This window comes from Chelon labrosus (genome assembly GCF_963514085.1).
Source record: "Chelon labrosus genome assembly, chromosome: 6".
Classification (NCBI taxonomy): Eukaryota; Metazoa; Chordata; class Actinopteri; order Mugiliformes; family Mugilidae; genus Chelon; species Chelon labrosus.
The window spans coordinates 22,010,281-22,026,792 of NC_140342.1; the positions used below are offsets into that span (position 1 = coordinate 22,010,281).

General features: G+C 43.3%; 1 protein-coding gene across 1 annotated transcript; it reads right to left on the reverse strand.

The window, feature by feature from the left end:
• Window positions 1-8,013: 8,013 nt before the first annotated feature.
• On the reverse strand, window positions 8,014-15,897 carry myadmb (myeloid associated differentiation marker b). Its single transcript, XM_084545727.1, has 2 exons — window positions 15,846-15,897; window positions 8,014-10,491 (listed from the first exon to the last, which is right to left on the reverse strand). Exon 2 carries the CDS (start codon window positions 10,412-10,414, stop codon window positions 9,533-9,535), a length of 882 nt encoding a protein of 293 aa, XP_084401853.1. The 5' UTR covers window positions 10,415-10,491; window positions 15,846-15,897; the 3' UTR covers window positions 8,014-9,532.
• Between the last annotated feature and the right edge of the window lie 615 nt (window positions 15,898-16,512).

Below are 16,512 nucleotides of genomic sequence, written 5' to 3' on the forward strand. Positions count from 1 at the left end.
GTGTGAGATATCTGAATGTCTTTTTTAGTCTGAGGCAGTCCGGTTCAAAAGGGAAGGTAAAGACCACCGTGGGAAACCAAGTCAGTCCATCAAATCATCATGACATCAGTGTCACAGCAAAGACTCCTGGGAATTCACCGGCAACTTTCCTCCAAAACAGTTCGGGTGTATCCAGCTGGTTTTGGTTATAGGTCTTCTTTATTTTCTATGAAACAAGCAATTAATTAGTTTCCTTAATTCCCAAAAACTAGATTTACCATTAGTTATCTTTTTTGTTACTCTCACTTCTCAGTTCTCCTCTATGCTGCTTAGTTGATTGAGAGAGGTTTGTTTTTTCTCCTCAGGTGTGTCCCATGTATCTCCTCCCAGTTCCCCCTTCACTTCCTGTGTAGGTGGAAAAGGATTGGTTGCTCTGTAATTGTATGTCTTCGCTACACACTGAGGTAGGAGGAGCGACTCAATTTATATTTAACGATGACTTACTGCAAAAGACGGATTAAATGCAAAAACATGCTGAAAAACAGCAGGAGTCAGGGAAACAGGCAGGAACTACTGGAAAAGAAGTGGTCTATTCAACAGACATATGTAGAGGGCTATACACCAATCAGGCATAACATTATGACCACCTTCCTAATATTGTGTAGGTCTCCCTTGTGCCTCAAAAACAGTTGTGACTCATTAGAGAATGGACATGGGCCTTCTGAGGGTGTCCTGTGTTGTCTGGTAACAAAATGTTGTTAGTGGGGGCCTTTGAGGGGAGGGGCCTCTGTGGATCATCCCACAGATACTTGATCAGTTTGGGATCTAGTGAATTTGGAGGCCAGGTCAACACCTTGTGCTGTTCTTTATGTTTTTTTTTTAGTTGTTCCTAAAGCGTTTTTGTGTGTGTGTCTGTGTCAGGCTGCATCCTGCTGGGGATGGCTGCTGCCATCAAGGAGTGTCATTGCTATGGGGTGGGGGTGCCTGGTCTGGTCTAGGTGGGTGCTACATGTCTAAGTAACATCCACATGAATGAATGCCAGGTCCAAAAGTTTCCCAGCAGAACACTGAATTGTCACAAGATGATCAATGTTATTTACTTCTCCTGTCAGTGGTTTTAATGTTGTGGCTGATCGGTTTATATACACACACACACAGACACACATACACACACACACACACACACACACACACAAGGGCTGATAGATTAGTCATGACACGAGGCAAGACAGGTGAGCGTAATCACAGGAGCATGAAAAGACAAAGACTGGAAGTGAAACAGGAAACCAACCCGGAAAACAAAAAGGTCCCAAAACACAATGACACGACACCCTGACACAACTCAGATTATAAAAATATGTGAAGCATAAAACAACAACTGCTCGGATAAAACAACGTCAAAGTTTGGTCCCAAGGATTTCCTCTTAGTTCAAGGTTTAATCACATCTTTTAAGGCCTCTTAAACGAATCCAGATTCTGTCTTCTGACATTTTTATTTATCATAACTTTATCTGTGTCACATAGTTTCCCATCCAGCGAGGTCGCCCTGACTTCAAGCGGCGTAACGACCTTGTAAAACCACAAACACGTGGGTTTTTATTAAGAGACGCTGTAGGCCGGGAAATAGTTGCTGCTTTTACATGAAGAAATGAATAGCATTGATCAAAAATCAAGTCTCTGGAGCTGCGATATATTATATTGTTAATCTACAGATGCTCTTTCAGCACATCCTGCCACATGAAATCACTCAAGAGTTTCACCAGGGGGAGGTATAATCTCAGACATCAGCCTGTGAGCTCTCTGGAGTCGAGACTGACCGACACATAACAGGTTTGTGCAACAGTTGCACTAATGGAGGAGGTGAAACGTTAACAGAGAGACCATCATGTCTAAACTCAGCCTGTCACTGGAAAGCTAAACTCCCAAAAGACGAACTAACTATAGGATCCTGGAGAATGTGAGAGGCATGCACAATCAGGGCAGCGTAGCTTTGTTGTAATACGGCCGTGCAGACACCAATATTAACCATTAATCACACTATTAATCCTTCTTTACATCAGTTGTGTTACTACTTAAATTAATATCAATCTGAACGTCAAATGCTATTGCTATTGTGTGCATGTAAACGGTGTCGTGCTAATGTCAGCGCGCGCGTTCGCCATCCCATCTTCACATGTTAACATCTGCTAACGGGACAAGACACCGGGTAAGGCCGAGGCGGACGGAAAGTACCGCCATACGGTCGCATCATATCCTCCAGGGACACGTTTCACAGAGACCCATGATGTTTGGGGGGAGATATTTCGGTCCGAGCAAAGAGATGGCCCAGACCGGCGGAAAATTTGGTAGCATCTGTTTCCAGAATCACCGCCGCCCCTGTTACTGTGAGTAATCCATAACTTAGTACTTCACTCTTAATGGCTTTACTCAGAGGCTGTTGACTCTGTGGAAAATTAAATTCACGGGCTGGTTGAACAAAACTGAGAGGCCTCCACGCTTGTGCATGTTTCATGGTTACAAAGAAACATCTAGCAGATTTAAAAAGACAGAAATGACATGAAGGAAACCTGCCTTAATGACGATATTTATAGACTGTGACCATCACAGGGGTTGCGTTAACCGAATATTTTCCGTCATTGACGTTTTTTTTTAAAATGTGACGTAAAAATCTGAAGGCCATCCGTCATTTTGACAGATTGCAATTCACACTCTGACCACTTGGCGGCGAGTGACCTTATTAATTGGCTCTTGTCTCTCATCGCAATTTGCATTCCAAACATCGCGGAACTTTTGCCGGTGCGCGATTTCCTGGTACACCGATTACACTGATGCACACGTCAGAGCTCAGCAAACCATAGACCATAGATATACAATATATATGTATATATGTCTATGTCTATGCAGCTACCAAAATGGAATTTGCATACCACCGAAGCACTACAACCCTACGGTACCGTCTAAGACCTGTTTACGCTAGCAGTCCCGTTCCGAGTACGGACAACATGTGTCGGCAGCCGAAACTTTTTTTTTTTGACCCTTTAAAGTCAATACTGTTCTGAAAAAAGTACGTAAAGTTAATGAAACTTTAATGAAAATTAAATGCTATTGAATATGTCTTTATTATCATTTTAAAAAATTAAAGTGACGGGTAAAAACAGATTATGACGGGATTTTTATGACCTTGTCAGTCAAAATGACCGACAACGAAAAAGTCTAGCGCAACCTCTGGACAATCATAAACATGCCGTTCACCTCCACTCTTTTGGGAATTTTATAGGGATGCACCGAAAATTATATTTTATGCACTTTTGGGCCATTTTCGGCCGAAAATTGCTGCAGTTGTTGCTTGCATCATCACAACATCCTGTTTCGGCCGTGTTGTTTCGGCCGTGTTGTTTCGGCGATAAATATTCGGCCGAAAACCGAAAATGCACTTTTGGGCCATTTTGGGCCGAAAATTTCCGGTGCATTTTTAGATACCCAGAGTAAACAGGCTAAACTAGAGGTAAATAATATTTTTAGTGGCGCACTAATAACCTCTTGATGATAATCCACTCACGTTGATATACCGATGATGGCTCTCTGGACTGGAGACTGCATTGCACTGTAATGGGCGGCACAGACAAATCACATTAAACCCTCGTAGAGAAACAACCATTTGTGGACAGAGACAGGCATCTCTCTCTCTCTGGTTATGCTGGAAAATTACCTGAACAGAGGAGAAGGGTTTCCAGACAGAGCAGCTGTCTCAGCTGCAGAAAGGGTAGTTTCCAGCATTTGGTCCCGTAACAACAGAGGGCATTTTAGTGCTTGCAAAAAAACAGATTTAAAACAATAGTTTGGCATAATCCACCTGTTTGCTTCTTTGCCAATAGCCGGATGAGAATAGTGATACCAGTGCAGCAGATTAGCTCGCTAAGAACAACGTTACATTTTGCTTTTTTATCCAACATTATGGTTTTATGGTCCTTGAGCTTGTGAAGCTCCTCTTTAAAACAGAGGGTCATTGTTAGGCAAGATGACACATATGTGTTGAAATAAAAGGAGTACATCCCAGGGAACCACCCAACAAGATGACTTTATGAATTCCCCCGAGGGATTTGTTACTCACAGCCATAGAAGTGCTCCTGGGTTGGAAAGTTTAGAGGTCAGAGTCGAGGCCAAACAGGAAGCTCTTTCAGGAAGCAGAGGACTCAAACCTGAGCCCCACAGGCACGGCGGGCCGTGTTAAGCAAGCAGCGTATCTGTGCGTCTATTTTAATTAGCGATATCCCTGAGGTATTGTCCTGTCATTCAAGTTGTTATTGCACACTTGACTCTTGGAACAACACATCCGCTATGGAAACGTGATGCTGGGGCCTCCTTTATTTGAGACTGCATCTGCATCAAGCTATTGTGGAGCAGATGACTCGGCCTTTGTTCTTCCTGTGGGTCAGAGTGGGAAGAACAAGAATTGATTTAGTTACTGGAGGAGAGAGGGCACGCTGCTCTGCGGGACCTTTCACATATTACAGCAGCAAACAACACAACAAACAAAGGCAAGCCTCCAGACTGTCAGCAGACTTAATGCTGTTGTAATTACACAGTTCAGCCACAACATTAAAACCACTGACGGGAGAAGTAAATAACATTGACCATCTTGTGACAATTCAATGTTCTGCTGGAAAACTTTTGGACCTGGAATTCATTCATTCATGTGGATGTTACTTAGACATGTAGCACCCACCTAGACCAGACCAGACCAGGCACCCCCACCCCATAGCAATGACACTCCTTGATGGCAGCAGCCATCCCCAGCAGGATGCAGCCTGACACAGACACACACACAAAAACACTTTAGGAACAACGAAAAAAAAACATGAAGAAAAGCACAAGGTGTTGACCTGGCCTCCAAATTCACCAGATCCCAAACTGATCAAGTATCGGTGGGATGATCCACAGAGGAGGCCCCTCCCCTCAAAGACCCCCCACTAACAACATTGTGTTGCCAGACACCACAGGACACCCTCAGAAGGCCCAAGTCCATTCTCTGATGAGTCACAACTGTTTTGGAGGCACAAGGGAGACCTGCACGTAATGGTCATAATGTTAATGGATATCGGATATGGCCAGACATGGAAAGATGGCACATATTTGTCACTGTGAAGGAGTCAACGGTAATGCACTCCACCCTATTCTCAGCAGCATACGCCTAATGTTTAACACCACAATCAATCAAAGCTAAAAGAACCACAAGACACAAACCATGAATCTACGACTGTTATTTTTTTTTTCAAACCTACCTATTCTGTTTGACCGTGTGAAATAAATACAATTAAATGTAGTTTTGTGCATGAATGGATGAATGAATGAATTTCCCATAGCCCAAAACCTCAAAGACAGTATTCACGAAATGAAAGAAAAACAGAAAACAAAGGTGAGACAGGAGACTTCTGTGTAAAAACACACACTCACAGGTCAGTTCATTAGGCACATCCCAATATAACAGTCATGCACTGCATTCGAACTAGTGTACCTAATGATTTGGTGAAATTAAAGCTAGTTCCAACCCTAACCCAAATATACCAGATGTTTATGAGTGTTCATGGCCGTTAACATCACCCTTTTTTTTCTTCTGCGACTATGAAGTCCTCCTTAAACTTTTTGTGAACTCTCCCACACAGTTTCTTCTCTTTTTTGGGCTTTCGTTTTTTTTTTTTTTTCCTTATTAACACATAACTATTCATGATCGAGTTGTTCCAGCTTTCTGATCCAGACGCATTAACTCCTAGCTTGCCAGCAGCTGTGTCACGTTGCCACAGCAGAAGTTTCGACCCTCCCTTTGGAAAAAAATAAACTCCAAGACACGTGACTGCGTCAGAACTGGGCGTCGTTGCCGTTTCCTTTCCTGGCCATATTTTTAAAGGCAAACTAGAAGCGTTCACTCCGGCCTCCCCAGTTGTCACAAACCTTTAAAGTTGACGTGAACCACGGTGGTCCCTGATCCTCATCCTGGGGTCCGCACAGATTTGGGGGTTGGGGGGGTGAGGCAGACGGTGTGGTGTGAGCTAAAGTAAACAGGGGAGTATAAATAGTGCGCAGAGAGCTGGTGCTGATTTATAGTCTGTTTACTTTCTGGACAAACAGTTCTTTTTCTTTGTTGTGAATTCATTTGTATCCTTTGGAGACACTTTTTACGGCCATAAAGCGCAATTAAAAATCTCAGTTTAATATAAAAAGGGTGCTAAAACAGTGAGATGATGTTACTACAATATATGATGTTTATTGTCAGTGTTACTGTCATATTTTCATGAGCTATTTGTGGTTCAAACCATTTCTAAGTGGAGTTTGCATGTTCTCCTTGAATGGGTTTTCTCTGGGTGCGACTCTAAATGTCTCGGTTTGTCTTTCTGAGTCAGCCCTGCGATAGACTGGTGATGTGTCCAGGGTGGAGCTGGGGGACAAGCGATAATAGATGATGAAGGATTTTCACCAACAATGCTGACATGGGTGAAAATGACGTCATTATGTTACAGTTATTCAGTCAGAAACCACATTATTGCAAATCCATCCGAAAGGCCCAGACACACAAAGCCGACATCAAAATACTACAGGTCTGCTGTGGCGTTGCTTCACGGGGCTTGTACTAGTAGCAAGAGTAGCGTTACTTCAAAGTAATATTACTCAAGTAGAAGCAAGAAGTAGTCATCCTAAAGAGTAAACTGTTATTTGGTGAAAATACTACTCAAGTACTGTTTGATCGTAATGTCTGATTTAGTGTTTCGTAATTATGTCATCAGACAAAAATATAAAACAATGTGCAAATTCTGGTATTATGAAAATAATATTACCTTTACAACATAACAAATTTCCAAATCTCACTTTTGGCCACTGTGCCGCCACAGTTTGTGTTGGTCATGTGACTGCACGAGTTGCCCAATGTAGCTGAGTAATGGGCGGTTTATGCTAAGCTACGGCGACAGTCCGGACCCTTATGGCTCATTTAAGGTACTGCAGGACCAGACTCCGTAACCTACGTACGTAGCAGTACGAGCCATTTATACTTGTGCCTCGTCAGTCTGGCTCGCTCTGTAAAAACACCACCGAAACGCTAGTCCGCGCTGTGTCGTTTGCCAGTTTTCTACTTCCTGCTTCACTTCCAACAATGGCGACTGAAACTTTCGAAGACATGCCGAAGACGAGCCGTACAAATGTCCGTATCTCCGAACCTCCTCCGTTAACCTTTCCTCAGTGTGTTCCATCTTTATTGATCCAAAACAATACATTTGAAAATTGCCGAGATGAAGAAGCAGCTGGAAATTGTGGTCTGGTGCGTAGTTATATTTCTGGGGAGGCGCCCGTCACCTACGACGCTAGGGTCTACGGTGTCGCCGTAGCTACGGCATCAAATTAACACAGAAGCCTAAACTGCCTATAACGCCGTAGCCTGACATACGTAGGTTACGGCCTCTGTGTCCCACAGTACCTTAAATGAGCCTAGAGTAGCGTTTCTTCTTCACAAATCTACTCAAGTAAAAGTAAAAAGTACGGAGCAGTAAAAGTACTCTTTTCTCAAAAAAATTCAAAAAAATTCAAAAAGTTAGTCAACTCAATGTAACCCACCTCTGGTGTGGAACAGATGGCCTTTGTTCTTCCTGTGGGCACTTGAACACACCACAAAGACTATAGTAAGCGGCCAGCTAGCGTATCTGTTTGAAAGGGTGTTACCCATTCGTACCAGTAGGTGGCAGCAGTCTAAGAAGAGCTAGGAAGATCTACAAACAGAGGTGATCAGTTGGTCTGCAGATTATTCATTGTAGATGATCATGTTCTGGTGAAAATGTTCAGATTGGATGACGATGTTGTTCTCTTTACTTTCCTCACTTCTGTTTCTCGTCTCGCGATTACGACCAACGGCCCGACACTGGCCGACGCTCGATTGATGACTTGGTGGCATCCCAGCCTTAAGAGCTCATAAACACTTGTGCAAGTTACCACGTCAATCCAACTAATAACCGTGAAGAGATTTTCCTTAAAAAAAATTAAAATGTCAAACACACGGTGGCGCTAGATGAAAAGTCTGGATCACGAGAGTCATGAGGACTCATCGTTCATCTGATCTGCGAAGCATAAAATAACACACACACACATACATACATTTACCGTGTGGTTTAATTAGAACACTGGGTTACATTTTCCTATAACACTGATGTGGTTTGCACACTTGAAACAGTGGAATATAAAAAACAAAAAGTTAAAGAACAGTACACTAAAGACATCTAAATGGAGGGAAGCGTCGTTTTGACCGCGTATTTTTTTTTTTACAGCAGTACATAACCAATAAACCCGATCGACAATCGATTACACAAATTTAGTAGTGAGAATTTAGATTTTTTGATATTTGGAGACACCACAAATCTAAACACACAAATAAAAATGCAAATAGTAAGTGCACTCTAACCATATTTGTCTTTTGTAAAAAAAATTTTGCCACAATCTCGTATATGTTCTTTCCACATATATATATTCTAGCTGTTGATAGTCGCTCGCGGATGCACATATATCGTAACAGGAGCAAAAGCTAGCGTAGCGCTCTCATCTTAACATTACGTAAACTACTTCAAGTCTTAAAAGCCACGTTTGGAACATCATAAAAAGACCGATGAATGATACGAGCCTCTCGGGCCGCTCAAACCTGCCAGTTGCTTTTATGAAATCAAAAACGGCATTCGGATATTTTCTTTAATCTTGTAGCTTAAAGTGTTGGTATATTTTTTTGTCTACTGGCAGTTAAACAAGGAAATACTTATCAACTGTTTTTTAAACCAAATAATAATAATAATAAAAAAAATACCTTCATAAGAACATTATGCAAAAATAATTGACAAAAACAAAATAATAAGCCACCATTGACCTTGAGTTTTCCTGTTTCGTCTTCAGCTTCGGCTTATCTGACGCTGAAACTGATAAATTGAAATGTCTTGGGTAATATCAGCATGTTCCACCAGTCACATTCAAGATAAGAGTGTATTCAGGTCGCTGGATGCACAAGACATGAACAGAAAGCCATTTACCTTTAACGCCTCCACCGTCTTCTTCTTTCTCTTTCTAAGGTCCTCAGCCATGCAGTATACTTCACACAAAATTCAATTTGGCAAATTTTCAAGTTTTGGAGCCACAACAGGCACAAGATTTATGATCAGCCAAGCACGTGAATTTCTCTCTTATTTTTAAAGGCCTCATTCGCGACCTCTTATCTAACACATTCCCGGTCGATCGTCGTTATCTTAGGGGTTCGTTTTCACAAAAATATTTTTAACTTTCTGAGCAAATTTCAAAAAACAAATTGAGTAACGCCAGATTGGTACGAGCTGTGGTGTAACTCTACAGTTGCGGCCCGCGAGCTCCTCCAGCTGGTGTGGACGCCGTTACGCAGACGACGGCGTGGCAGAGAGTACGCTAGCATTCGCTTGCAGCAGTATATTTGACAGCAGTTCTACAGCCTTTAATAAAGTACCCAAATTTTATTTTATTTGGAGCATACTGCCGACCTAATGTCCTTCTTCTCTTGAAATCAAGCGCTGACAAACACCAGGCGGGTGGAGTAGATCAGGTCGGCCAGGTAGAGGACGAAGTTAACGGCAGTGAGAACAGCCACCGCCACCAACTTATCCCACGTACACAGCCCCACTGCGTTGCCGCAGTTGGATGGCCTATTTTTCGTTCCGCCGTGCTTGGGGTCAAAGTTGAAGATGGGCCAGATGATGGTCGCTGACAGATACAGGACCACAGCGAGCAGGGCGTAGGCCGACAGGAAACGTGCAAACGGGAAGGGGAGGCAGCCGGTGCACTCGCCCACGCAGAGCAGGATGACGGCAGCTGACAGGATGAAGCAGATGCAGTAGACGGACATGCAGTACTTGAGCGCATCGTGGCGGTCGTACAGAACGGGGTCAGTGACGAAGACGAAGATGATGCAGGCCACAAAGGTCTCGCAGACTTTCAGCAGGCCGGGGGCTGTTGCCATGTAGCCGGCCACCTCGCCCGGACGCGCCTTGCTGATGCTCACCTCGGTCATGTAGGCGACGGTGGCCAGGCAGGAGAAGACGGTGGCCACGATGCGGTAGTCGCGTGTTTCGCTGGGGCCCACGGATCCCTTGAGGTAGTACAGAGGGAAGATGATGGAGGCCGACAAGCAGAGGAGGGCGGCGTAGCAGGCGAAGGTGATGGGAAAGTTCTTCCAGGAAACGGGGGCTCTGGTCTGGAGGCCAAACAGCTCCACCAGGAGGACGAGCAGTGTGCCGGCGAAGCTGAAGGCCCAGCAGAAGATGCACCAGTCTCCGGTGCCGTGCATGAGCCTGGCGCCGTGCACGGCCACAGAGAAGGCCACACAGGCGCAGGCCATGGCTGCCAGCCGTGTCCATAGCAGGGGGCTGGATTGGAGGACTATAGCCATGATGGAAGATGGAAGAGACAATGAGACGAGCCGAAGAGGTTCTGTCGGATCTTTATCAGCCACTTAGGCAGAGAAAACTGTGAAGAAAACACAACGAAAATAATAAGTAATTAGTATTTTGAGCTTTAATGGAGTTGTTGTGACTCCTAGATGAAGTACGAGCTGCAACCTTGTGAGGGCTACAGCTTGCAACTCTGTCCACACGGCCTCTGTCCTGCAACATACCATTTTCTGAGACACACAATGCAGTTACTGTACTCTTATGAATGGCGGAAAAAACAACTCAAATCATGAAAACACAATTTGAAACTCCAAATAATGACTCCACTGTGGTGACGCTCGTCACAGAACATTTACGTCTGCTCAAATGTCGTAGTGAACGTGGTCTTTATTTTATTTTTTTTCCCTCCTGGTAGTTTCTGTCTCGTATCAGACACCAGACTTTTTCTTTTTTTTCTGTGTTAACAGCATTCCTGCTCTGAGTGCAAACTGTTTCGCTCTGACATTCCTCCATGGTCATGTCCTCAGCGATGGGTGTGGCGCCACAACCTCCACCGACCCCATAACGCGCCTGTCATCACGCTCTAAACACGGCCCTCCTCATTTTTTTCCGCTCCCACTCTCCCCGGGGACCCAATGTACGCTGCGACGTGAAAGCTTAAATCCAGAAATGGGTCTGTCTGACAGAGCTGACTGTTTTGTCTGTGTCTTTTCAGCGAGGGCGAGGCACGGCTGGATAAAGGCAAAGTCACAAACTTCAGAGCCAGATTACGCGCTTCCCATCGTTTGGAGCCATGCTTTCAGCCAGTCTGAACGATAACCACGAGGGTGGAATTATTTTTTTATGCACCTTCCCTTCACCTTCTGGTCAAATTAGGGTAACATTTCCCCAGATTACTTCCAATGAAGCGACAGCCAACCTTGCTTGAAGCTGGAGCTAATACACAAGCGCTTGAAGATGCTTTCAATGACGTAAAAACCTCTAAATTAGTATAAAATCATCCACTTTGACCACAAACAACAACTTTAACCAGTTCAAAAGGCAACGCTGGCTCAGCAACGTCAACTACACAGCAATAAAGTCAGCTAGCGGTCATCCCAGACCAACGAAGGGCGGAGCAACAAAGTGGTTGAGACACTCGAGTGTGATTAATTACTGTCTGTGAATTCAACTTTTAACCCTCAAGGGGGCTTAACTATTTTACTCCTTAAAAGGTCCTTGCGCCAAAACGTGGCTCCTTCCCAAAAACTGCTATAAAAATAGTATATATTCATATTTTTTTCTACTTTAAACACGTCAGTCTTTTAGAACTACTTCAGCCTGAAATATACATATCAAATATTAATCATATTTTTTTGTTTTTTAACCCTTTAAATGCCAGTATGTTTACATAACTCTGCTCTTTTTTATCCAAAAAAATTAAAAAACAAAAATAATTTCAATAAAATACATTTCAATGACTAATGGCTAACTATTATTTTTAGGCCCTGAGATGGGTCAATGATTGGCAGCAACATTGATTTTCATGCATTGTTTTTTTTTTTTGCAGTGTCAGATTTTTAAAAACCCAGCCTTATGAGTTCCTAGTGACAAAACGTGGCTCCTTCCCAAAAACTGCTATAAAAATAGTATATATTCATATTTTTTTCTACTTTAAACACATCAGTCTTTTAGAACTACTTCAGCCTGAAATATACATATCAAATATTAATCGTAGTTTTTTGTTTTTTAACCCTTTAAATGCCAGTATGTTTACATAACTCTGCTGGTTTTTATCCAGAAAAACAAAAAAACTAAAATAATTTCCATAAAATACATTTCAATAACTAATGGCTAACTATTATTTTTAGGCCCTGAGATGGGTCAATGATTGGCAGCAATACTGATTTTCATGCATTGTTTTTTTTTTTGCAGTGTCAGATTTTTAAAAACCCAGCCTTATTAGTTCCTAGTGACAAAACGTGACAAAACGGGTTGATTCATCCTTTGACCGGTAAACACCGGCCAAAATGAGCAGCCCCAGGTACGCCTGCAGGTTCTCCGTGTCCAGGTCTTGCCAGCCTGTGATTGCACGTCTCCCGTGCAGGTTGGTCAAGGCCAGGATATGCTGCAGGATGTCATGGGTCATCAGGAGCGAAAAGCTGGACACCGGGTCCCTGATGCGTGCCGCAGCATACTGGGTAGGTCCCGGGATCAGACCTCTGGCTGCTGGGATGTAGCGCAGCGTCTCGTTATTAGTGGGAGACCACACTAGGGGCGGCTGTGGCTCAGTAAGTAGAGCGGGTTGTCCACGAACCAGAGGGTTAGCGGTTCGATCCCCGGAATGTGCCACATGCCGAAGTGTCCTTGAGCAAGACACTGAACCCCCAGTTGCTCCCAGTGCGTGGCACTGGTGTGTGAATGTGTGTGTGCTTGTGTGAACGAATGGGTAGATGCGTCCATGACTGTAAAGCGCTTTGAGTGCCAATTGGTTGAAAAGCGCTATATAAAAGCATGGTAAAGGCCATTTACCATTTACTAGCTTGCCATTTTTTGAGGTCCATCCCTCTGCTTGATCCACTTCCCCTTCTCCTTCAGATGAATCTTCAGCTGAAGATGAGCTGGACTCCAGCTGATCTGTCTCTACCTCTGAAGCCTCCTCCGTGTCGGCCTCAGAGTCTGAGTCTGAGTCGGACTCGGAGGATGAGGACCCATCCTTGCAGTCAGACTGCATAATTATGTCCAGAGCGTCCTGTGTACTGTACTTTCTTGCCATCTCCAAAATGACTATTCCCGCACTTCTGCTCCTATTTATAACCACTGCTGCAATGCACCTGCACAAACAACCTGAATGAGAGCCTATAAAGTTTTGTTTTGGTTCTCACTAATCATTATTTTTATTATTGAATTAGTTTATAGCGCAGAGAGTGACCTTCAAAGAGAAAATACTTTTGAAGTTGGACACACACACGCGCACACACACACTTTTTTTTTTTTTACATGCACACACCATTATCCAACATCAAAAGCACACACACTTCCTTCGCAGAAAACAGTAAAAAGTGTGAAACTTTGCTGCATGCTTTGAATGGGTAAAAGTGGCACTACCTGGTAGACAAATATAAAAATTACAAAATGAAAGCCAGTGGTCCAAAATGAAATCTTAACATAAAGGAATGCATTAATTTATGTTAGGATAAACGTGGGATCAAAAAAAGTGGTTTTAATGGGTTTCAATGGGGCACGTTTTGGCGCTAGGAACTATTATGGATGGTTTTTGATAGCATAGCCATTTTAGGCTTAATTAAAGTACTGAGATGACAATTCTAAAAAAAAATTAAAATGAATATCTTCTGGAAAATTTGAGCTATATTCATTCAACACAGCCAAAATGGCTTAAAAAATAAACAACAGAGTGGCACGAAATGTCCCCAGGATGCCTTAAGGGTTAATGTGGAAGGAAATTATTATCCTGTTACATCAGTTTAAATGATAGAAAACAGATAATCGCTGCAGAGCACAGATTTTTTATCTCAAGACTCTTCCTCGTGTATTTCCTGAACACAAGTACAGTTTTATTTTGTGCCGCTTGCTTCAGCTTTGAAAAGATCTCTGCTAAGGTCACAAAAAAAAGCATTGGCCGCTCTCCCATCCCTCCTGACACCCATTGCCCTCTTGGCTCCGTGGCCGCTGCGCTCCTTGTTTCCAGTTTAGAGACGGTTATAAACAAGGAGAAAGGGCCTGTTTACATTGGTCCCATTAAACCAGCACGAAACGGTCATAGCCGGCGGAGGCGAAAAGGCTGAGCTGCTGGCGAAGAGGTGAGGAAAAAGAGACAGAAATGGAAAAAAAGAAAAGAAAAGAGGGGACCCCTGAATCTCCTGCAGGGTGACTCACAAGAAGACAGGAAAAAAAAAAAAAAAAAGAAAAGAGAAAGAGGGAGGAACACCGGGGAATCCCTGCGCCGTGGCCACAGAAGGACACGCAGTTTAAACAGAGTGATGGAGTGGAATAGCAAAGGAGTGAGTCACCACCGGGCCCCTCTCTTTCACCACTTCCCCATTCTCTCCCCCCCCCCCTTATTCCTTTTAAGATTTTCCAGCTTGCTGATGTGTTCCAGATGTTCAGCAGCCCGACTGCTGCTGAACAACTGGTAACATTTTTGCCAATCCCTCTCCTCTCCTCTCCTCCTCATAATTTCATTCGGAGGCTACTCCCTCTCTCTTCCATCACTTGTCCGTCTTGGTCTCCTCCCCGTTCGATGCAGTCCCACCCCGGGTTTAAACTCAGGCTACCAATTATGCCCCGTGTATACCACTCAAAACAAACGTATGGGGAGGGTCGTAATGGAAAAATCTATGGCGCCATGGCTTTCCCGCCTACAGGCTCAATTGAGGAGTGTGGAAAAATAAAGGGTCTTTTCACAGCACAGTATGGAAAAACAGGACTCAGGACGGCATATAGGATGTTACAGCATCATGCTCCATTACACACACGCACACATATATGATTAAGACTGAGATGTTCAGGAAACAAGTGTTTGCCTTTGGGCAGACAGAAGTCATGTGTGCTGCTGTTGTCATGACACAACATCACTTACTCAATTTCACCCGTAATCCACTTATAGGGAATCCATGGGTCGAAGTACAAGGCGATCTCTGTTGGCAGACAATCCCAGTGTGTGTGTGTGTGTGTGTGTGTCCTCGAGCCTCATGTCAATAAATTAAGGGCCGAGCAATGCTCTTTCAAATGAGGGGGGAAAAAATGTGCCCTTTTCACAGTGTCTCAACCAACGAAATGACATATGTTCCACTTTTTTTCCGGACAGGACAGTCTAAAAGAGAGCGTCCTCTGAGTCAGAGCGACCCGCCACACCTACTCCACCAAGAGCTGAGAGGGGAAATGTGGACACAGCTCTCGATTCAAGTGAAGAAGCTACTCGGTCACGCATATCAGAGCATAAAAGTGCATGTTGGTGGGACAGAGCCACGAGGCCAATGCAGCCGTTCATTCATTGATAGGGAAGGTGGGTGTGACGCCTGCCACACCCTGCTCCCACCACATGCCATACTACAGACTGCTAAACACAAAAACACTTAAAAAAATTAAAAAAAAAGATAAATAACCAGTTTTAGTTTAAAAAATGCAGCAAAACTCTAACTTTTGATTCCTATTTTAAAACATATGCAGATGTTAAGTGTATGGAAGTTGTTCATCTTTAAATAAAATCCCTCCTTTACAGTTACTCTCTTTTATTTTTATGTTTCCACAGCAATTCTGTCAAAAACAGACATGCAAAGAAATAAAAACATCGCGACTTTAATTAATATAATGTCACATTCTTCGTGCAGGCAAGCATGATGCAACAAGTGTTGCACAAACGCACTGTTCCAAACGCAGAACGCGTAAAATCCCCCAGACTCCTACTGCGTCAACCGAGAGGTTTCTTACCTTTCTGATACTTGGCTGCTGCTGCTTCTGCTGCTGTTCTCTGGTGCACCAGGACATCCACTGAAAAAGAGTCGCAGATTGCAACTCCTCAGCACCATGGCTGCTCCCCGCCCAGAAAACCAAATTAGGCGTCAAATATCTGCACCGTTATTCACGTCTGTCTCAACTCCTCCTCCTCCTCCTCCTCCTCCTCCTCGTCCATGTAGCCCGGGACACCGCGAACTTTACCCTCTTAAAAGATGTGATAAATAAATAATATATAAGTAATTAAATACACACATAAACAAATGAGTTTTTACATATGCAACACATTGTGCGTGCAATAATAATAATAATAAAGTGCTTAAGTCTGTTAAAACACTTCCTGGTTAGGATCACGTGCGGACTAAGTTTGACCTTTTATTTTTATTTATTTTTTAATTCTTGACAATGAATGTGTATCATAATAATCGCTTTGAGGAATGCGCATTATTGTGTATTTCATATAGATTTGATTTTATTCGACAAATCTTAAAATATATTGTAAATTACTAAAATAAATACATATATATGGCTCGTTATTGAAATCTGTGCAAGTAAACATGAAGATTTGTCCATTTTCGCCAGCGTTTGGGTGCTATTTTTATTTTATTTGAACAGTTTCCCTTGTTTTAGATTAAGAAACGTT

Coding starts and splice junctions, on each gene's coding strand:
- myadmb (XM_084545727.1), bottom strand. CDS start 10,414: ATGGCTATAGTCCTCCAATCCAGCCCCCTGCTATGGACACGGCTGGCA.